The sequence below is a fragment of the Columba livia genome, chromosome 2, assembly GCF_036013475.1.
Source record: "Columba livia isolate bColLiv1 breed racing homer chromosome 2, bColLiv1.pat.W.v2, whole genome shotgun sequence".
Lineage (NCBI taxonomy): Eukaryota > Metazoa > Chordata > Aves > Columbiformes > Columbidae > Columba > Columba livia.
Genome location: NC_088603.1, coordinates 38,674,512 through 38,698,986, shown reverse-complemented (window position 1 = coordinate 38,698,986; position 24,475 = coordinate 38,674,512). Strand labels below are relative to the sequence as shown.

Here is a 24,475-nt window from a genome sequence, read left to right as displayed (position 1 = left end):
GAGGTTTACACATCTCATTTTTATCAGCTTGTTTTGGCTGTTTCAAAGTAATATGATAGTGTTGCCTCACTTTCAAATCGTGATCCACTTGCCTATACCCTTTCCATCACACCTGCTTCATAACTGGTTGTTCTTCATCTTGTGTTTTTGTAGTTTATTATTGTAACCAAGTGCAAGGTCATAACTGGTCTTGGTTAAAATTTGCTCTTTTGGCAGGATAGCTTCAACCCACATGAGTCAACTGATGTGGTTCCATGTAGATGCTTGTGCCAGTAGTGAGAAAGTGGCACAGGGTAACGATCACTCAGGAGGAAGAGGATGGGATTGCCTTCTTTGACAGCAGTATCAATTAAGTCAAAACTACTGCATGAAATTACCTTAAATTGAGTTGTACATGATGATGTGAAAAGAACTGACTTACCTAGTTCTCTAATCTTTTCTTTGAGTTAACCCACATGCTGTCTAAATGGTGCTATATATGTTAGCCATCAATTTGCAACTGAATCTTAGCAAAGAGTGAAGTAGAAAACACTTTACCTCCATTGACGTCTTTGATAACTCTCCTTGTCCTTTAAATAGCAGATTAAATCTTTTCATTGTTCTCTTCTACCTACTAGTGTGTGTATATGTGTGTCCTTACACGGTACATAATGTTCTCTTCTTGTTCCTGGTGTTGCTTGTTAATTGCATCTTATTTGTTCTGTGCCTTTCTGGCTTGACCCTACAACTTTGTGCTTATTTATACTCAACCTAGATTATATGACCTCATTTTTACTTCGTGTGCTTCCTCTTTGTGCTTTGGTTCATTGAAATCTGCGGTTAGCCAAGTTCACGTCATTGCCTTTTCTGTCCTTTCTCTGCGTCAGGATAGCCTACATATAATATGAGAATTTTCTTTAAGAGCTGACCAGTTTATCTGAATTCCTGTTTCCAGTTCTGTTTCTTGCCTAAAAATTGAAGCTTGCTTTGTTGAAATCTTGTTCTTTTTATTATCATGTTTTTTCACCTCCTTCCTTTCCTAAGAATCATGAACTTTGTCCTGCTAAGAGCACTATAATTTGTACTTTTCATCCTTCTGTTTTGAGCTGATGTGTACTTGTGGATTAGAATCTAGATCAGTTTAATCCAGTGACTGACCTGTCTGTTTTTTCTTCCTCCTAATTTAAAACAAAATGCAAACCAATTAAATAAAAATTCCCTTTCACCAAGATATTTCAAGAACTTACTGGACAGCCAGTGTCCAGCTAGATTCCTTTTCCAGCATATGTCTTCTACATATGTTGTTTTCTCTCTTTCTTTGTTTTATTATCCCAATTTTCCACCTTCTCTTATGTTTTCAATTTCAGCCTAAGTACAGGTAACCTCTTTTTACAAGGCAGTGCTCTCACTCTTTTAGCTGACATAATATACTTCATCAAATCTTGTTATGCCAATTCAGTTATCATTTTGATCATGTGTGAGATCATGGTGTTCTCTGACCTGAGAAATGAAACCTTGCCATGCCACCTCCCCTCCACCCCTACAAGGAACCTTCCTCTATTTGAGTCAATACAGAAATACGGTGAAAATATGGCAATATAGCATTTTCACATCTGCTGCTAAACTGCCAGATCTTGTTGAGGGGAGGAGTGTTCAGGGTATGGACTGCATTTAGCTATTGACTTTGGATCTCTTTAGGTATTTCTTGTTTGAAATCAAAGTTAGACCAAAGTTGTGTTCTCTTAACAGCCTCATTGCAGAGCAGTCACATAAGCCTGCAGTAAAACTACATGTAGTTTTGTGTTGAGGGTGTTGGGTTAGGTTTTTATAGGAAATTCAATCTGCAAAGTTGAGACAGGATTTGGCTATTATCTCACCTGTTCATTGACTTTTTTTTTTAAAGAGAGCATACTGAATACATAACTGTAGTATTGGGATTTTAGGATGGTTGATGCTGCTTATACTGTCATTGTCACCTTTTTCAATGTAGAAGAGAGAAATTGTTTCACCGTAAATGTCAAATGACACTATTTGTAGCATTAGACCTTGGGGAACACTGTTGACAAGGTTGATAGGAGGCTATTGGATACTGAATATAGTGGTCAACATTACATAAGGATTTAAGTTTTTCTTCCCTAGCCAAACTAGAGTATCTTACAGAATCATGTAACCTCAAGGAAACTATAAGCTGACAATTGGATGAAGGTGTTCCCTACCTGTAACAAATATATGGAAGGTTTCCTATCTTCCGAATTACCAGAATATAAAGCGTTTACTCATGATAAAGTTTTATGTGTTTTGTTTTAGTTTTTTTCTTTTTTAGCTTCTAGCATAAAAGTTTTTAACTATCCTGTGAATTACCAGAAGAATACATTGTCATGGTCCCAGGCTAGTTGTGTTGTTTCTTATTCCTGACATTTTAATTCACTACTGAATTTATACTTTGCATGTTTAAGTACTGGTAAGACATGAAAGTTGTAGGGTTAAATCTGTAGACAGTGCTTTAAAGCTCCTGTGACAATTGTTCTTAGGTATGTATTCCTTTACTGTGGCTCCTGAGACAACTATTTAATAGACAACATTTGAATAATACAAATGTGCGGTTGGTAAAAATGGATTAGGGTTTCAGGGTGGTACCAATGGGTGATATTTAATATTGAATGACATGTATTAAGACAAATGCTTTTATATATAATTTATTTGGCATTGTAAATGCATTTATCTTGTGAGATACAGACCCCCTGTTGCCACATGAAGTATTCTGGAAAGGTTTGGAGTAAATAAATAATAAAACCACTTTGATATACAATCTAACAATATTAAATATTAAGACTTTCACATGATTGATTTTAATACTTAATTAACTTATTTAAAGTCCAATGTAACTCTGTTTTTGTATTAAAGATCAGACAGACAGAAGTTAAAATGCAGGAAATGTTATTAAATGGGACAAAATTAATTGCATTTCATGATCATCAGGCTCAGTGGCTGTTAACCTGTCCATCAGTGGCATGATCTTGTTTGTTTTGTTCTGGACTCCAGCTGATGTTCATGTTAATCCGCTCTACCATGTCACTCCATTTATATGTTTGCATCATTCTATTTTAATGATACATAATCTGATACATTTTCTAAAAGAAAACAGACTTGCTTTATGCTATCCGAAGTTTGTCAAATTGTGCACTTTTCTTCTGAGTTAGTAAATGTTTTCCTAAGAGATATTTCTTCAGTGGGTGGTGACAACCTGTGGAAGTGGCTGAGCAGAAACCATAGCTAATTTTAAACTGGTGGGGGCATAGGGGGGATTGTTTGAATTTGGTGGAGTTTTGCTGGAGACACTTGAACTAGTATCTTCTGTATTTAAATGGAGGTCATGGTAGTAAAGGGCTCAAGTGATGGAGAGCGGAAGAGCTCAGTGCTATGGAATAGGTGGTCCAAGTGGCCTGAGTAAAAGTCACTCCCAGAGCAAAGAATAAAGCAGTGAATATTACAGGTTGAAACAAAGTTTTCAAAAATGCCTGTTAATGAGTGTCTTAGTAAAAAGTATCCAGCTTGAAACATGCCAAATGGTCCTCATTTTCCAAAGTTCTTGCTGAGGACTGTCTCCTGCTCAGTCCTATATTCAGAGAAAAGTTTAGGAGGAATAATTTAAGGCCCAGGAGATTTGCCCAGTGAAAGAAAACCCAGGGTCTGGGACAGTTTCTAGATTATTTGCAAGTCGTCTGTACTTCATTGCTTTAGACAAACACAATCATGTTTATTCTCCTAATACTTAATTCCTTATCTACTTTAAAATGTTTTCGCATTCTGGAGAATCCTCACTTCTGTGTGCTAACATGCTTGATTACTTCATAAGCTTCAAATGAGGGGCAGAATTGTGAACCCTCGTAACATGATGCTGTCAAACTTAACAAAACATGCATAAGACCATTACCACATCAGACATTTGCTTTTAGTCAGGTCATTTTAATCAATTTGACTTCACAGGGCAGCTAATTTATCACTTAGCTAAACAAGTACTTCCTCTACTTGTCATCAATTTAAGTAATTAAAATGGTAAACTTTGCTATATGGCATGAAATAAAGCCCCAAAGATAATTTGGAGAAGGTGGTTGATAGAGTCTAATAGAATGAATGAAAAGTATTATTTAAATACTTTGGTACGCCTCAGTAGTTTTCAGAAATGTCATATTCTGGTAGCTTTGCTGGTACTGATATAAACTGATTTCTATTTTTAGCGTATCCAAGACGAAACAGTGTTCTTCAGCTTCTTCTCCAATGTTAGTGGCTTCTCTTTTTCCTTTCTTTAAGCATAGTTTTTTTTCTTTTTGCTTGATCATTTGGGGGTAAGAGATTGTCAGAGGGTAAGAGGGGGGCAAGTGCTGTGATTTGTGCAGTTCTGCCCTGGTCCCAAGTACATCCTCCAGCTGCAGTTCATCTCCTTTCACATCACCACAGGTGGATGGGGAGAGGGGGGAAATGAATGTTGTAAAAGCTCAGAATTGCATAATTATTTTTCATCTACTCAGTTGCACCTTCAAAATGTCCTTTGTCAGACTGATTACATTTTCCAATTTTGCCCAGACAATGTGAATACTCTTCACATCTTAAACATTAATTTTTATGTGGTTTGGATAAATCATTTTTTAGAAGTCTACAGAAACACTGATTAAGGGAAACATTTTAGATGAGGTATTTTTAGGGTTTTTTTAATTGAAATACTTCAGTAACTGTTTTTGAAACAATGCTTATTATCCATAAACTGCGCCTTTGAATACTGAATATTTGTATTCAATGTCTGTTATAAGTGAAGAGGTACATTAACATCTTAGCACTTGAAATAAGGTACAGTATTCATGTTCAACTGTGCTATGTCTTGCTTATGAAATACTGATTTTAAATTCATCAAATTTTTGAGATTAGGGTAGTCTTGCCACTTGCTCTCATGGTAGTTAATAGTCTCACAGCTAAAAGAAACTATATAAAGTTTGTTTTCGTTTTGAACTTTTAATTTTCTAACTAAACGTTCATTACGAATAGTTGTTATAATCTTGTTACATATGAGTCTGCTGTTTTGTACAGTTCTGGTTATAGATACATACCTTTATGTTTGTGCAATACGTTTTTGCCGTGTTTTGCCCAACTCCAGTCCAGATGTGACTGGTGCTTCATTGGCAGTTTAGCTAATGATAGAAGCACATCTCACTTAGACTTTTATCTTTGTCTCGTAGTCCTAGATGGATAGAGACAGTTTATGCATATTAATGGCAGATGAAGTATGGCTGGTTTGAGGCTTTTGCCACTGCCAGTCTGGTGAAGAAGGGGTTTTCATTTTGGGCGTTTAAAATATTGGGTTTTTTTAAGCATTCCAAACTCACAAATTTGGATACAGGAAGAATGGCAACGCTGATGAAGGCACAAATGTGTAAGAAAGACTAATTTAGGCCAAGAGATAATAGAAATGTTATCACATCTTAGAGCAACTAATACGGAAGGCAAAAAAATGTGTAAACTCTCAGGTGCACAAACCTCCTGATGTCTGGAAAAGAAGCGGCAGACTTCAAAGCTAAGTGCTCACTGAGAGCAAGAAAAGTTCTCTGAGTTAGAATGGGTACGTTAAATCAGACTATCTAATGCAATAAGTAGGAAGAGCTTGTTTGTGAAGTAGATGTTAGTAAACATCAATGAAGTTTCTCCTAATAGAAACAAGTTGGTATTTTATCACCTATGGAACATGGAGGAGGTCACAGGGGGAGAGGATGTGCTACAAGCAAGTACCTCTACAGAGGCCTTTTCATATCTGGTGGAGTTCTGTGCTGGAGTCCATAAGCCTGCCTTTCAAGGGAGGCTTTGTAGCGGCCTCCGTTGCAGACCTGGGCCGACAGATCACAGACGTACTGACGAGCTGCCGTCATCATTGCCGAAAAGTAGATTGGACTCACTCCACGTGGGTGGGTGAGGAGCAGATCCGTGGGGCTGGAGCAGCCGAGCCCTGCGCAGGGTTCTGCCCTGGAGAGAAGCCGGTGAGACGTTCATCTGCCTGTCTTTTCCTTGGGCTCATGGGTGGGTTAGCGTCTCTTTTCATTCCCCTTGCTAGATAAATGTTCCATATGCAGCCTTAATTATTTTTCATGTATATTAAAGAACATTTGAATTCCCAGTGCTGGGAAGGGTGCTTAATCTTCAGGGCTTTTTAACTCTTCATCTTTGGAGGAATAAAAAAAAGTAGGAATAGGTTAGGGTTTAACTAGATAGCCAGTATCAAGTCTCATAATCTAATAATTGAATTTCAGAATTTTATAACACTTTTATTGTTTCATGTTGAGAATGTTTTTGAATCGCATCTTATTTAATATGAACAACAACAAACCTGTAAAGAATTAATCTTTCTCAGAGTAAGATCCCAAGTGTAAACATAATTGTTTAATAGTTCTCTTTGTTAGAAGAGCTGAAAAGAACTTAAGTATAGAACTGTGAAGAAAATTGCTTGGACTAAGGTGTGACAAGACTAATAGGCAGTGATTTTTTTTTTACCACTAATCAAATGTATCCATAGACAAACACAAGTAACTGATTAAGTCACTGTGTGAGTATCGGAAGAAAATCTATTCAGCTGTTTAAAACTGCTCTAGTGGTCTGTAAAGTACATTATGACTCCTATGTTGTAAAGGTGTGGCATTTGGGGAGTATTTTAAAAAGAGAAGGTAGATGTGGAACAGAATAATATAGAAGAACAAACTTACTAGAGCTAATTTTGTACCGTGTTACGGATGTAAGACAACGTAAGTCTGAAGCATGTTTTGTCTGGTAAAGCTACAAAGGCTGGTAAGGTCATTTTGTGCCTGGTTCTTAGTTTGAAAGGCACTCAGGGTTGTGCCTTGGTCAGATAGTGTAGCGATGTCTGAAGGACCATAAAAATAAAAAGCTCTGGCAGCACAGTTCAAAATAAGCTTGTAATTTTTGTGAAGACAAAATCAACAGAACAGTAGAAAGGTAATTAAAATGATATAGCAAAGAGAGCCATAGCAGCAACTACATTCCAGCAGGAGAAAATTAGAAACATCTCTTTCTGCAAAGTTGTTGTTTAGTTTCTTATAGTAAATTCTTTCAAGTTTTTCATTTATTTATCTAAGATATCAGGTAGTTATAAACATTTCTCTATATTATGAAGCCATAAGACTGCGAATAAACATTGATATGTTATTTAAGTGGCTAGCAAGTTTATAAATGTTTTCCTCCAAGTTACCATTCATGCATTGCTCATGATTATGGTTTATAAATTACATAGGAAACACACGATGTCTACTTGCAATTATAATACATTTTGTTGAGCTAGTACAGAGTTGTTTGAGGCAATTCTGTGTTTTAGTGGTGTGTTTTATCATATAAGATAGAAATAATTTGACGTGAAGGTGTACCACTGCAGAAGTGTGCAGTCATACTTCCCCTCAGTTCCTGGCTGCTTGTTCCCAAGAGCTTCAGGTATTCCCTTCCAGCTAAAAAGCAGTGAGAGGTGATGGTGCAATGATTTCAGCCCCACACTAACACAGATGCTGGGACAAGTAGGGGGCAAAAGCCTCAGGGAATACAGCTGCAAGAGCATCCTTTTGGAAGTTGTCTGGTCACCTTGTTTTGGAAGGAAATGCCTAATAGTGGCCCAACTAGCTTTGTTTGTTATTTAGTATTTTTTTTTTTTTCTTTTCACATAAATTGGTATGAAAATGAAGCAAATGCATAGTGTATAAGACTAGAAAGGTCTTAAGACTCCTGGTCCCCCTTCATTTACTGACAGTAAACCGAAGATGTAAAGCCTATATGGTCAGTGCCATGCCTTGTAAGAACCAAAGGAAAAGTGTAATTGGAGTGATTTCCAAATCAATAATACACATACCAATCCTGAAAGTGTAGGTGCATACCTCTTTGTGTTTATCTTTATATATTTATTTTTAAATATAATCTTCTTGGAGTTAGAAAGTTATGGTGCTTGTAAAATAAGCAGTTACAGTAAGTGATATTTACAACTCAGCTGGCAATCATAGGTAGTGACTTAGTGGGCTTGGGCGAGTCAGACCTATTTGGCTGGCACAGTTCTTTTGTGTTGCAAGTTAATAAATTGCTGTACTGTGACCAAAATGCGGTCTTGGCAAATGCACTATTGCACTGTTAATGCACTAGAAAGGTCATTTTTCCTTCTTACTTCTCTGCTTTTCACCCTCTTACTGGAATCCTTGTGTTTGTTGCAGCCAATATTAGCTTGTAACACTCCTCATGTGACTTTGTAACATAGTTCCTCTTCATTTAGATGATAGTGATGTGGCTGCCATTCAGCAGCCTGTCATGACATACCCACATCACCTGCATCCTGGGTTTTTGGGTTTGTGCTTTCTCCCCTTTTGCTCTTCATTTTTGGAAGAACTTCTTTGTAAATATTCACTAGCTAGCTGATTATGTTTCTCAAATAATTCCTTAGCACTATCTTTCTAAAAAGCTGATATTAACCTTCATAAAACAAAAATCAGCCATAATACCAGTCAGTATGATCTCATTCTCTCTTTTTGCTTGTGTTTGCACCTGTTATCTTACACTTGACCTATGACTTCTGAAAAAGAAGTGGATAAAAGGAAGTTTTTCTAGGATAAGAAGTCCTGAGGCCAAAAGGCTCCTGATGATGGTTCTCACCTCAGCTTTGCTCTATAACCTTTATAATCACCAAGGACTAGCATCAGTAGAAAAGGTGAGTTAGGGAACCTAGAAAAAGGAAGGAAAAAGGCTCCTGCCCCACTTTACAGTCTGTCAAAACCACACTTGGAATTGCAACTGTGATAGCTGGAGACACTATAACAATTCTTTTGTACTCCAAATAATAAAACATTTGAACGGAAATGCTGTTGTTCTGCTATTAGACATCTAATGGTGATGTTGTGCCTGGAAAACAAAGAAAAGTTTTAAGCATTTGTGCTATTGACTTGTGTATTGAAAAACAGGTAAAGAAACACTGAAGTGTTTGTTTCTCTTTTTTTTTTCCCTCCAGATAAATACCCTTCAGTTGGAATTTGCTATTGCCAGTATGTATCATTCTGTGTCTGAAACCAGTCACCCTTTGCAAACGGAAGAACAAGAAATAGGCATTGATCCCTTGCAGAGTTATTTGAACAAGCCAGGGGAAGGTGAGTTTTGTATTTCTGTACTGTTTTGACTCCATAACTAGAAACCATATGTAATTGTGTCACGATAACTGTGGCTGTCACAATTTGTTTAATCCTCTTACTGAAGTTGAACAGGGCAACTTAAAGAACATTTTATAGAGTATGTGTAGAACACCCTGACACTAATGAAAACCACGAAAAGTCGACTTTCAATTACAGACAGAAACATTAGCCAAATGTTTAATGCGCTGTCATCCTTTTTTAATCATAAACCAAACACTGACTTCAGCATAAGAATATTGAAATGCAGCATGTCTTTATGTTGCTTTCTCAAGCATGGTCTCTTATACTACTTTGGTTTTAGGGATTTTTTTTCTGTTTTCCTTGTTTTAAAATTCTGAAATAAAGTTCAAAATGTTATTTTGGATGAGATAATGCAAATAAAAAGGCTGATTTTCCTTTTTTTTTTTTTTGTTCGACTCAGCATTTACATTCTTATTTAAAAAAAAAAAATGAAAGTTGAAATAGAATGAACAGGCTCTAAAGGTAGAAATTACTATGTAACCTAAAATACATTAATTAAATGCAGTATTTGGAAGACTGTAATGAACAGTGAGAACAAACTGCTTGCATAATGCAATGCGTGTCTGTGTTGCTTGTCTTTTCTACTCATTTGCTAGTAGTGACAGTATAGTTCATTCGAAGAAAGTGATAAGCTTAACGAGAAAGCTCGTCCTTGTCATGAAAACATTCCTCAAGTACTCAGTTATACACAGTGGCACCTTAACTACCTGTAATTTTCCAGTCATTGAACACATGTAACTAGGAGGGCAAAATAAAAAAATTATTTTAAATAACAGAGTTGAAACAAGTTTGTCACATTTCCTAAGTCCCTCACCCAGATCAGCTACTCTGTGTGGGTGTATCTGTCTGTACATTTTCTGTTTACTAGTGCTTATTAAAAAAGGTATGTCAAGTTTTGCTTAGTCAGATGTATTACTTCAGTTTATATGAAGCTGATGTTTTGCTTTCAAATACATTGGTAAAACTTCATTGTCCCTTTGAGCTATTTTTTTTTTGTTTTTTCTTCATTGGTTTATAAAGCTTTCTCAATGTTAGAAAATGAGAATGAACATCAAGGGGGAAGTGGTTTAAAACCTGAGAATTAAATGAAATAGCTTTTCTAGGTCAGTGTTGCTGCTCTATTATATTTGATATCTTAACAATATGGAGCCATTTTAGTTTGATGAACTAAATGCATTTTTGGACATATTTTTAGAAACTTTAGAATAATTTTTTGCAATACCCTTAAATAATAGCCATTTTCAAGAGGAAATATAGTTTTCTTCTACTCTACCCCAATCAAAAAAAAGATAAGGATTTTCTTCTCATTTTTTTCCTTTAAAAAATACTGGTGATTCTCTCAACCCTGTTTCAAGAAAAAACAGGATTTTTACCCTGTTAAAAAACCACTGTAAATTAACGTTACCCTTTATTGTGCCCAGAAGCAATTAGTTACCTTGACTGAAAAGGTTTCTCATTTTTATCCCAACCTTAACATTTCTATGACATACAAAGTTATTAGTATTGAATTGATGTTTAAAAGTGCCATTAATTCATTTACCCCAAATGTTCATTAACAATGTAAATGTATGCTGATGTTCTATGAGACAAGGAAGTGACTAATGACTCTTCGCACTAACAACACTTAAAATGAATAGAAACTTTAGATAGCTAATCTTGAAGTAATCAAGACCCTCATTCAGCTTGGCATCTCTGTATGCTCTAAAACAGCTGTCAACTGTTAAAAATATATACACAACACACACATACGCACATGCAAAGATAAAGATATGTAAATACATGGTTCCCCAAGTCATAAAGGTTACCAACTATGGTACATTTTTTATGTTTGATCTATGTAAATATTTTATATAAAGCATCCATTTCATCTTCATAGGTTTTTTTACTGTGAAACACATACTGCATTTTAATTTGAAACTTTATATACCCAAAATAAGTCTTTGACGTTTTAGTATTTCATTTTAAACAAAGCATATGCTTAGATGGTATTAGGTCTTTGGACATCAGAGTATACAGTCATTCCTGCCCATGCAATCTGTCCATCATTGTTCTCACAAAACTATTTTAACACAAGGTTTTTCAACTCAGCCTCATGTGTGATACAGAATCAACTTGGTGAAAATCTATATCTTAAAGTCTTCTGTATCATAGAAATATGGAGGAGTCCCTCAGTCGGAATTGTTCTATCCAATATTGTGTAATATCAGGACATCTGAATTGATTTTTGAAGCTGTGCTGAATGCTTAAAGTATCACCTTCTGTGCAAAGTGGTAGAAGTCTTCACTGAGATGTGGTAATAAACATAAATCACATCACTGATAAAGGTGCTGAAAATAAATTCTTAATCATAGAGCTAGTCAGATTTGTTAATCTTCATGAAATATCGTATTTTTAGTATGTGCAACTGATACAAAACTTGATGGAGAACCAGGAGATGCCATTTCTAGCTGGAGTTTTGAAATTCTCTCATAAGGCATTTTCATAAAATGAACAAAATTTCAGAAGTTCATGGACTGCTGTCAAGTATAGCCGATTGGCAACACTACATGCATAGACTACTTTTTGTTCATTTGCGGTCAGCTTGCAAGGGTATATTGGATGGGATTCCAGAAATATGTTGAGTCTAGCAGTACTCAGCGCTTTTATTAAAATCTCACTGAAGGTATAAAGAGAAAATGTGCTTTATTTGGGACAGGGCTGTTAGCACAATGGAGGGCAGACATACAATTGAAGATATTCCTGAGATTTTGAAGAAGTGGCCTGAGAAGAGTAGGTTCACTGGGAACAGCTGCGTGGTTTAATGTTGCAAATGATAGGCAGGAGATAATTACCTAGCTGAACAAATAAAAGTAGAGCATAACAGAGGAGGTAAGCATCACTTGGAGAAAGATCTGAGTGTTCAGAGTACACCAGATTTTGTGTAACTGAGGAACTTTGAATCTGGAGTTACAATAAGTCATGAGAATGTGCTTGCTTGCAAGTTTACAAAATTCGGGATAGGCTGTTAACTAATTGACAGTCAAGATCTTTTTTTCTGTCACTTTAAAATATTTTTAAAAATAACAAAAAAAAAAACAAGAAAACAAAAACTGGTAAGGCGGTATTTCAGTCTCTTTGTGATGGTCATTTTGGCCTGTGTTATTTTCTTTGTATCTGATTTTTTTCTTTTCAAGATAGAGAAATGTGCTTTGCATGTGTGCACGCATATATGCTTTTTAAATAGCATTTTTAATGGTAAGAAATTTGTGGCAGGGATTCTTACTTTTGCACTCTGATAGTTCAAATGGAAGATTTTTGTTCCTTTCAGAAAATCTAATTTTGGATTGTATATTTGGATCCAATTGTATTTAAAGTTACATGCATATATGTATATATGCATTGTGATGTTTGCTTTTGACTATACTATGTTGATGTTATTTTGCTACATTTTCTGTTCCAAAAATCTTAATGATACTTTTCATTTTGTTCTAATAACATTTTTGCACGATTCCTACTGAAATAAGAATCTTTATCAGATAAATTGATGAATCTTATCTTTTTCTGTCTCCAGCAGAGACTTTATAAACCCTGAAATTATGAGGAGAAATTTGAGAAACTTTGCTGTTCTACCTTCTCACTGTGTATTGCATCTGAACAACTATTTGTTTCCAGATGCCTCGGGTTTATATCACATTGGAAAAGCATAAGTAGGTTAACTGTTTCTGAGCTGCCATAAATTTTTACTCTAAGTTATAGTATTCACCACATTCTGACAGAAGTTTGAAGAGCGTAGCAGGTAGTATTCCCATTTCATTGATGTAATGAGAAAGTTGATCCTCTAAGGACAGACAGGAACAATGCACTTAATACTCTTCAATTTAATTTGCTCAATATCATAATTAATACAATTAAGGTCACTTGAAATGAAACTATTAACGAATTGGGTAATTTACTTTAACAATGTCAGTGTGTTCTCACAATTACATTTGCTTTAATTAGTGTACAAGCTATTATTTAATAGCACACTTCACATAGAAAAATGTAATGTGTTCTTTGTTCTTAATAGAAGAAAAGGCGAAACCTTTAATGGGTCTGGGTGTTTTGGTTTGGAGTTTGGGGGATATATTTCTTGTCTAAAGGGTGTCGTTGGTAGTGAGGACAGAGAAGGCTGACGTAGCTGGAAGGACAAAGACAACTTTTGGAGGATGTGACTGAAATTAATCCAGTTGAGACAGATCAGTTGCTCAGCCTCATGCTTACCACTGCATTCCTTCTGGTTCTCAAGGCTGCCTTGAACAAATATGAGAGGTGGGAAGAGAACATTCATATTTCCATTTTGACCGTATTTTGTGTGTTTCTGTTGTTCCTCTTTGAAGAATTTTGCTGTTCTGGTATTAACCTCATAACCCTGATCACTAGAAAGTGTTATCCTATAGTACTATGGAACTCTACCTTATGTGGATTTTGAGATACCTGGTTTATATCAGCGTTGTACAGAAAACATGTGGAAACCAAAAGGGAATGAAATAATAAGTACCCACATTCTCTGGACCTAACAGGACCCACATGCTATCAGATAATTTCCGTAAAACTTAAGTGTAATTCACATGGGACTGTTTTGCTTTTGAGTACATCCTTTTATATTCGTTCTGTGGTGAAGTGAATATTTGTTGTCAGAAAATGATATTATCTTCTAGTCAGTAGCTATTCAGTGTTACTGGTTGGGGTTTTTTTTCCCTTAAAACTGCCTTCAGTCAGGGAGACAATGCTAATGCAGATTGCTCTGTATGGCATTTATCTATTTCTGTGTTTATAGAGATCATATCCATGATTACACTTAACAGATATAACCACAGAGGTCTAGACTTCTCTGTGTGAGAAGTGCATTCCTAGTTAAAAGCAATTTAGAGTGCAAATACAGTGAGTTCTTGAAGCCTTATTAGTTTCATATCTAAATTTTTTTATGTGCATTGTATGACGTCATGTGTGTCACGTAACGTGTGTTCTTTCATCTTTTCTGCAGGGAGGGACACGCACATGAAGTATAGCACTGTGTTTTTAAGAGTCTCTTTAAATATGCATGCTACTTGGTGTTTTCATTAAAAAGACAAGGTTGGAACAGAGAACCTCTTTGCATTATAGTGGGAGCAGGAGATGCTGAGGGTTGTGATTTTTCTTAATGCCTCTGAGATTTCAGACTGGTTTGCAGCAGGCCCTGGGAATGCCCCATGTCCTTCGTTGGTGAGTTTTACCCTCTGGGCAGAAAGCTTCAGTGTCCCCCACCAGCACAGTTGTTGCTGGTGCTCCTTGATCAGAACTCTTGTTCTTCTCCTTCAGGGCTTCCCTTTTCCATTAAAGACGCGGGTATGATCGAGGAGAAAGAGCTGTCTTAAGTCTGGTTCGCTTTGTATTGGATGGATAAAAGCAAGAATGGTTTTTACATCTTCAAACGCCATATGCTGACATAACAAGCATTTTAATATTCATTTATTAATAATAACTACTGTTTAGCTTGCTTTTAATTGAGCAGCAACAGGATTGTAGTGACAAAGGCTATTGGATTAACACAGTGTGTCTTGAGCTAACGCAGCCTGTCACTCGCTCCTTCCATACAACTCTACATTTTCTCTTCCATTTTCTGTATTAGAAATACATTGTTATTAAGAGATCAGTTAACGGAGAAGCTATGCATGTTTAAAAATATATACATTTGATAGAAAGCAAGTTGAAAATAGTCCACATAAAGTCCATTTTTTCCTTTAAAGATTTTATGGGCATTTAAATGCCCTTAGATCAGTAAAATAAATTTGCCAGTTGAAGGCCCTTCCATTTCAGTGCCTTGCTGCAAATTCGTAGTTAGGAACTGCAAGAGTATTTTAAACTTTAGCTGTGAGAGCAGTTGTTGGTATCTGAGACAGTCTTGTGGGTTACTGGCTTCCAGAGTTTTGTTTTATTCCCTAGAATTGGTAGTTCCCGGTTTTTTTGGTGGTTTCATGTGAGTTGCACATTACATTAATTCCAGTTTAGAGGCTAAGTGCACAAGCGTCACATAGAGAAATTGCCTTCAGTGGTTGATAAGGCAGATATTAGAAAAGACCTTTGGACAGCAGTGTCTGTTGATCTAAAATGCTAATTTTGAAAGTTCTACTCCAAATAATCAGTATATGAAAATAAGACTGTTCTCACTAATGACGTTGGCACTCTACCTCTGGTAGATCATGTCAACTGGGAGTTACCAGTTCTTTCCAGATACAGCCCTGCCTGAATACTGGCATAAATCACTTGTCAGCCTCACGTCATTCTTCTAATGACTCCTTGTGACCCTACTTTGGGAAATGCTGATTTCAGCATTTCTTTTTGTTCTTTTCCTAGCTTTTCCCAAACCCAGGTTAAAGCTCAGCTAGCTGGCTCTCATCTCGCTTCTTACTATACCTGTAGTATAATACATGTGGTATAACAGGAAATGATGCAAGTTGAATGAAAAAAAAGTATTTTTTTTACTAAACGTTACATGCTTAGAGACGCTTAAAATACCAGGCAGAAATTTCTGGCTTAACTATAGTAACCAACTGAACAACAAAATTAAAACAGAATAATCTTTGTAATACGACCTCTGTAAATGTAATTAAGAGTATGTTAAAAACTAGCTCCTTATTAGAAGTTACACAGAAGCTAACAATGAGAATTGAATAATTCTTTTTACCCAAGACTTGAAACAAAAATATGACAGTTACTACCTGTAAAAACCTCACGTATTAAGTGTTTCCAGGCAATGATCAGATTATGTTAAATGGCTCTATCTCCTACATATGGAAAAGGCAGATTCTTTTAATTTAAAAAAATTGAACTGTACAAGTTTGATTGTACTTGTGTATGTATAATAAAAGACTAGTAAATCAGAATTCTAGCTGAGGACAGCATGTTTGGTACAGGATAATAATTAAATGTTTGGGTTCACTTCTGTCCTGATGTACAGAAGATTGTAATTTACAAAGCAGCCTGTGAGTTGTGTGCAGCTGGCTGATATTACAGACCTCTGTATCTGAGATTAAATGTATGTTAAAACATTTTGGAAGAGTTTTAACCGCCACAGATTTGATTGTATTAGAAATTGATTGCTCTGTATAAAAGAAATATGTCAGCATAGACGGGATCTTTCCTGTCTTGCATATATGTGGACATCTATAAAGATCTGGAATTCTTTATTTTAAAAGTGAAGGATTCAACCTACTTTCATGTAAGTTCCAAGTGATACTGCAAAATTTCACTTCTGGGCTTCTGATTAACTAATAAGCCGTTATTCTTTAGCTTCCTTGGGTACCCTTGTCCTTGCCTTCTTTGGACATGCACAACTAAGAGGTGTGGAAGGGAAAAGAACTAAAGTACCGTCATACTTATCTGGTAAGATGTGTATTATTTATTGACAATCTGGCCTTTTAACTAAGAAAAATAGGCCTATGCTGAGGTTGCCACTGCTACAACTGAAACAGCTGATACTTTAATGAACAACATACTGAGGGCCATCCAGGACATAAGGCAAATTAAGCAGGTTACAAACTGCATATCTTCTGTTTAGGTATAGGAGATCTCCCCAGCTCTGACAATTAGCTCCACTGATCAGGCAAGCAGACAGACAGAAACAGAAGGAGGCCATTTGTTTCAATTTGAGGAACAGAACTAGTAATGAAGTAAAATATCCGTACCAGGTAGTTGCACCTCCGCTTTGGAGCAGATTATTTCTAACTGTGTGTTTCAGCTTCGCAATAGCAAATAAATAAATACGCACTGCTTAACAAAAGCTTATTTTCTGTTGTTTACAAATCGAGAGCAAAGGAATACTAATACTTCTAACCTAGAGGGTTTTTTAAAAAGGAGAAAACATTTTCTGGACATACAAACAAATACAAATCTTGGTAACCTGACAGCTTTGTTTAAACGTTGAATTTGAGTTTCCTTTCATGAAAATCTTTTCAAAGTACAGCAATTCAGCTGTGAAAACCTGAATACATTAATGATGACAAAGAACCTCTGGAATGAGCCAACATTCGTTTTTGTTCTTTTACAACATTTCCTGATGAATTGCACATACAAAAGTGTTGCAGGTTATTTTAATTTTCTTTTCTCACTTTGATAATAAACGTCTCCACTGTTTACCTTTTTGGTTAAGTTACCTTATTATTACTAATCAGCTTTAATTATTTATGGCAAAATGACTGTGAGAGATGTTTCTTTGATGTCGAGAAAGTCAAGGACCTGATCCTGGTCCTATTAAAATGAATGGCTAGATTCCAATTGACTGTAAAGGTAACAAGCTTGAGTGCCCTTATTGTCTAAGGGAAGCAGTAATTTAGCCCAGGATACTGGATTGTGGTTAGCTACTTGGAGTTCCCCGATTTTGGGAGTGTTCACATTTCAAGCATTCAGTGTGAAGATTTGGCCATGTAAAGGCAGAGTGCATATAACTGACTTTTAAAAGTCCTTGTCTTCATTTTACTCATAAGATACACAATAATAGGAAAAAAAAAAAAAAAGGCTACATATACAGCATAATGGGAGAATGCCTTTATATCTAAACAAAATTGGGTGCAAAAATGGGGGGAGTGGGAGAAATGTGCATAGCCTTTCATCTTTTGTCTGTCTCCCCAGTCAACCAAATAGCAAACCAACCCAAGACTAAACAATACTGGATAAAGAACATTGTGTTTCAAATGCATATATGTGAGCTTATCTTTAAATCTTGTTTTGTATATGTGCACTATTGCTGGGTTTGGTTTCTAAATATTTCAAGTTTGAGATTTATTTGGATGTATATATATATATATATATATATATACACACACACTCTATGACAAGATTGAACACTTCTATCAGATCTAGAATATCTTTTAGTTATTAATTAGTATCCCTGCTTAGCTTTTTCTTCATACCAAATGTTTAGATCGCTGTGTTACTAATCATGTGACTATAATGTTTCAACTGCAGTGCAAATTACACAAAAGAATATAGCAAATTATATTTATTTTCACTATTTGTGACAATCACACAAGCTTATGACGCTGTTTTTGCTTCATCTGTTCAAAAAGGTAATTGGGACTTTGGATGTCTGTTTTGCATCTGTGTGTTTACCTCATCCTGTTAGAAGGTTTCATATACCGAAGCAGCTAAGAAATGAACCCTCATAACTACCATAGGAAGAACAACAAGGCTATATGTTCTCATACAAACAGAAATTTGGAGCAGGCTGAAATTATATGCCCAGTTCATAAAGAAATCTGTAGCAGGGCCAGACAGTGGACCCAGATTGTTCAGGTTCCGGAACAGAGCCATGGTGACAATGCCATTGTCACAATGTCATCCTTCAGCTCTTGCTTTCTTTCAGCCTTTTTTTGTGGAGAAGGTAACTAGTTCACTAAAATATAGTAACTTTGGTCCATGTCAGAGTTTTCATGTTTTGTGTACAAACTAAAAATAAACAAGCACTTGTCAGCATAGAAATTTAGGCTAAAATTATTTTTGGTAATGGAAATGAAAAATATTTTAGAAGACACAGGTCAGTGTCATCTCTTCAGTATTACAAGTAATCAAATAAAGCTAAAATGCTTTGAATATGTTAAACTATTCCCTAAACTTTGGTAAACAGTGGCTCAGTACAGATATATATGGGTGTTACTATTAAAACATGATTTGGCCACAAGTTTAAGGCGTGCTACTTCAGCTTAATTAAATAGTCATCAAAGATGATTTGCTCATGCTTGTTTATTTCACTTTTTTGTATCTCAGCATTGCCAGCTCCTGTCTTAAGACGAGGGAAAATACTAAAACTTCTCAAGATATTTTTTTAAAGCAAGCACTACATAGTGCTTTTACTGTTTAATTATATTATTAGGTACTGGGGACATTAGCTGGCTTGACATATTGCTTTATGTACTTTGCAAATCAGTGAATACAGTGGTAGCTTCACGTTCACCCTGCAGCTACTGCTGAGGTAAATTGAATACCTGCCTCTTTGATATTTCATGGAAAGTGTGTGGGAAGGTTACAAATCAAATTTATTTAAATCAAATAAGAAAGCTATAATGGCCAATTAAAAAATTAAAAAATAATAATAAAAAAAAAGCAGCAACCAAAAAAACCCCCAACAAACAAACAAAAAACTGAAAAAAAAAAAAAAAAACAAAACTGCTCTAATTTTCTTTTGTTAAATATGTTCTTTACAAACAGCTGGCAGTTAAATGCTTCTACTTGGATACTAGAGTAATAAATAATAATATGTAACCTCTGGGATAGGAAAACTGCGCTGAAAGTTTTGAACAAATCCCATTCAGTTTAGTGAAACTGGGACCATGTAGCCAAAATACTAGCACGTAACTGGTATGATGAATTTCTCCACTAAAATTTTGATATCCCATTACGAATTATTATTCTTGATCTTCGTAGAAGTTAAAAAGCACAAACTTCATACAGATAAAGCTTTTATGGTGATGATAATTCTGAGAAATTGGATTTGTAATGGAATCAGTGATTTAACCTTAGGAAAAAATGAACTGTATAGTATTTCAGTACTAAGTGCAATTGAAGGGGCAGAGTTATCGTGTAATACATGTGAAAATATGTTTTCAGTGATGTTTGAGTTCCATTATAGTGCAGTACATTTTCTATATGTTTGTCATACTATTTGAAGATATCATCGTTGATTTTGTTTACTTTTCATTTGAAATATTTAAAGGCTGGAGCAACAGAACATAAATCTGTCCATTAGTGGGCATTTCTACTTTGCACTCAGATGAATTCTCATCAAATGTGATTTGCTGACTGGTGGCCAGAACAGATGTTATCTTAATGGAACAGAGAAGCACACTGAGCCACAGGGCCACCTCCAAACTTCTGTGACCCAATATTGTTTCATTCTTCATTGAAGTACTAAAGAAAGGACTCCTTTGCAAAACTCTACAGAGCTGTGATCTGAACTGTCACAGCTAGGTGGCCACAACATTATCAGCTACACTAAGACTGAGTTATTATTGCCAGAAAAAAATGTAGCATTAATTGTTGCTATTCTAAAAACAATCAACAAACAAACAAACAAACCCTGGCAGATTAGTCTGTATCTTTTGTGTATTTGAATTTGAGAGAAATAAGGGATGTAAAATCAGGCTTAAACTGTGGAGGACTCTAGCTTTGTTTGGGGGTTCTTGTGACTATAACGAGTGAAAACTTATGTTCTAAAATTTCTGGAATTAAAATTGGCATTTTTCTGCAGGATTAAATTTAAACTGTTTTATAAATTTCTATTTATGATAAACACATAACATTTTTAGTTGTGGCATTTGCATGAACTAAAGTTACAATCTTGTAACTGTGTTGTTAGAATGACTACATGTTCAACTCAAGATTTTTTTCATTTTAAGAAGCTGGTTTGTAAATCCTTCTACCACAAGTGAATTTCTGGTTTGGAAAAATATCATATAAACACTGTTTTATCATATCATATAAACACTGTACTAAATGTTCCTTGGCTTTTTTAAAACCTAGAATATAAAGCCTATATTAAATGGTCTGTGGCTCTCATATATTTAATTTTTGCAGGATTGTTTTTATTTTTTTTTTTAATAAAAGCTGCTATAAATGAAAACCACAGATTTAATTCTGGACATGAAAAATCTGTTGCAGATTTTTTTAATCTTGGAATTAATATGATATTTATGATACTATAGGTCCTCTAGATACTGCAAATTTAGGCAGATTCTTGCAGATTTTCTGCGATTTCAAAGACACTTACTCATATCTGTGAGATCCAATTTGAGATTCCTATGGAAAAATGAGCCTGCATTTGGTATGTGGCATTTGCATTACTCGGCTAAAGACAGTTTTCTTTTTTGCATATGCCTCTTTTCCTTGCTGAAGCTGTAGCTCAGATCAGCAACTTTGAAACTTTTGAAGATATCTGAACGTGTTTTTTTAATTAATATATAAAGCTGACTTTAAATTGAAAATTGTATTAACTGTGACAGCCTCTTAAGTACAGAAGTCAAATACTTTGTGAAGCTCAAATCAATTGTCAGTTGATACTTACTATTGGTATATATAATAAAATTACAATAATTGCATTAAAATAATACTGAATCTTAAGATAGGAAGTGGTGATATCTGAAAATCAAGTAGTGTATTATGTGTCCGGTGATAATCTTCTGTTAGTCTGGCATAAAGCACCACTTACACCATGGATCCTACAGCGTGAGTGCTTACTATAATGATACCAGGTCTTTACTGCAAGAGAATAAAAATAACCAGTTACTTAATTCTCTTGAGTCCTTCATACTGTAATGAGCATTAGGAAAAAAGGCCTGATTATTGAGAAATTGTGTTAATCAGATTTTTTTTTAAGGTAATCTAAGCCTTTAAATATTACTTGAGGTGTCAGAAGACTGGTCTGGGTCTTTGTGAAAGGAGCAGAATTGTACAAGTACCATGTTCAGCCTCCTACCGGTGCCCCTTCTGGCTTGCCACCTAGATAGACATCGATGGCTAAACCCAAGCTACCACAATGAAGTTCAGATGCCTTGTAATTATTCCCCCGTTCAGGTCTTTACTTTGACCACCGAGTGATTTTCTGTTTATAAATTGACATCATTTTGAATCAAAGGTGACAAGTCATTTTTGGGACTTCTGACTTACTTCAGTGGTTCTCAATTAGCAGTAGCTTCTAAGTCTGCATCTGGTTTCAGTTTTGATGAAGTTAAGGCAAAGCACAGTTTGAGGGCTTTGGATTGGGTCTTTTTTTTCCTTTTACAAACCATATGTCAGTGCTCCAAAGGCCTGTCTTGTGGCTGGTTAGAACAAAATAAAAATGCCTATAAAAGGTCCCGCTCTGAGAAATATGTACTAATTTCAGGCAAAAATTCTTTTCACTCCATGTTTACGAATTGCACTTTTAAAACTTTGCCTAGAGGTAGGGAGGAGTGTTTCAAAAATAAGATGTTTAAGTAAAATAGCTACAAAAGCATGTAATCTTCCATTTTAGTGTATTTCTTCTTCTGAATAAGTTATGTTCTAATAAAAATTAAAGAGCAAGTTGCATTTTGAAGATCAGGTCATCGTAATTCATTGACATTAGGCCACATAACTGAATAATGTCTTACTTCAGTGAAATACATCAAATGAGATCAACAATTATGACTCATAAACATGCCTCGCAGGCATAAAACAGCAGGGAATTAGCATGTGAGGCTGATAAATATGCATGTAAATAAGCTCCCAAAGGAATAACATGCGTTTGATTGATAGGTTTAGAATTGGAACATATGTAAACCCCTTTATTCCTCATTCTGGTGTAGCTAAGTAAAGATGCGTTTTACTTGTTAAAAGTTTCAATAACTTTGTAAATCTTAATGCCACATCTGCTTTTGTGTGTGCAGGCACGTGTGGGTGTCACTTGAGAGATTGATTGAATTGTCTGCAAGGTAGATGCCCTCACACTGTGGCTGTAGTGTTTGCGCATGTAGATTGGAGCAGTCGTGCATGTGCGCGCTCGTGTATATGTATTTGGGCACCGCATATTAGGTGGTGTTGAGCGAAAGATTGTTTTGGAGTTTGTTTTACTCAGAATTTACAGATTTTAAAGTTTGCTTCATGAGTAGAAAACAGAGTTGTGAGTTTTGTTGTAAGCACCAGTATATTTATTTTTTGAAAATACATTCTGCATTGAAGGTAATTACTATTTATATTACAGAAAGTCCCACAAGTGCTACTACATTTAAGAGTCTGGCAGTGATTCTTTATAGACTTCCATTTTTGTTGGCATCTTACAGCTTGAGCTCTTATCTACAGCTTCAAAGTACCTATCACAGCAGTATCTTTATGTTGATCAGCACAAGTGCTTATGCTGTGCAGAGATTTACATCCATATTGTTAAAAAAGTATGTAACGTATTTTGTGTTTATAAAACATTAATACTTTGCTTTGCCAAATACAGACCAATTGGTTGCCATTGTCATGTGACCTGGTGTACATCTGCTTTATTACCATTCCCTGCTATTAGGCAATAAAAACTTCTCCAACTGATGCACACTTCCTGATGTTGCATCACACTGTAATTACGCTAAAGTGATCTTAGACCAGTGGCAGGCAAGATGCAAAAACATTTTCAATAGTCTGAAGTGTGTATTGACTGTAGATTTGAGGTATGTGCAGTTTATAGCTAAAACAGGGATTCTGAGAAATTTGAGAAGGGGCTGGTATCAAAGATCACAGTTGTTCACATGTGAAAACCTCAATTCTGTAGTACCTGCCTTTTGCTTAAAGGAACCTTTCTGTGAAAATAGAGCTTGAACAGAATGACTTCCACCTGTTTAGACTTGTAGTGTGGCAGAGAATATATTTCCCAGTTAAGATGAGTGAACCCAGGAGCTACAGCTTAGTTCTGAAAAACAGTTCTTTGCTGCTTAAAAATAAATAAATAAAATTGTAGCACTTAGAGACATCAGCATCAAATCTCATGTGGGTTCTCATGGAGCAATTTATAGCTATCTTGTATAATTTGTATAGAAATGTTAAGATGATGCCTGCTCCAACAGCATCAACTGCTTAACCCAGAATGTAACAGCCTGTGACACCAAGGAAGAGCGAGCCCTGTTTACAGAGGAGGGGAGGGGATTTTTCATAACAGAGCGGAATAAGCAGATTGCTGTCAGGAACTCTGATGGACCATGTTTGTAGCTGCATAGCACTGTCCTTTTTCACAGAGGATGCTTAGATATCTCTTGAGCCAACAGAAATAGAAAATAAAGCTTTCCCCCCCCCCAACAATGTGCCCTTTTTACAGTCAGGGCCTTGACAGGCTGTCACTCAGTTTCCACTCCCCACAAGGAATGTCCTTGGATGGCCCAAGAGAAGCCAGAAAATTATTGCTATGTATTTTTTTCATTCACCTCTAGAATTTTCCACATTTTCTCCAACATGTGTGAAGCCACTGGGAAATATGGTTAAATGAGTTAAGCAGACATCACCCATCTGTGCATCTCAGGGAAAATAAAAACAGTGCTGTCCCTCCGAAAGCTTTCTTGGTACATAACCAAAATCAGAACAACCACCACACTCTAAAGCTGAACTTAGGCAAGGCTCTTGCAGGCAGAAAGGGAGGAGGACTTTGAAGAAACTGCTTCTTCTGGGCTGACCCTGGTCTTCCTGGTATGTGGTTTTGTAGAATGTAAGGTGGTCCTAGCACCTGTGCTCCTCCAAAATGCCTGAAGGCCACCGAACGCCCAAGAAAACATGACTGCACATCATAT

The 24,475-nt window shown here is 35.8% G+C and overlaps 1 protein-coding gene across 26 annotated transcripts in view; it reads left to right on the top strand.

Moving 5' to 3' along the window:
* TBC1D5 (TBC1 domain family member 5) overlaps nt 1-24,475 on the top strand; it is a 315,378-nt gene that overhangs the window by 117,102 nt on the left and 173,801 nt on the right. For all 26 annotated transcript variants that reach the window (XM_065051507.1, XM_065051503.1, XM_065051508.1 and 23 more), the window contains one exon: nt 9,011-9,146. In XM_065051507.1, coding sequence (XP_064907579.1) covers nt 9,047-9,146 — 100 coding nt within the window. In that variant the 5' untranslated portion in view covers nt 9,011-9,046. The remainder of the gene's footprint in view (nt 1-9,010; nt 9,147-24,475) is intronic.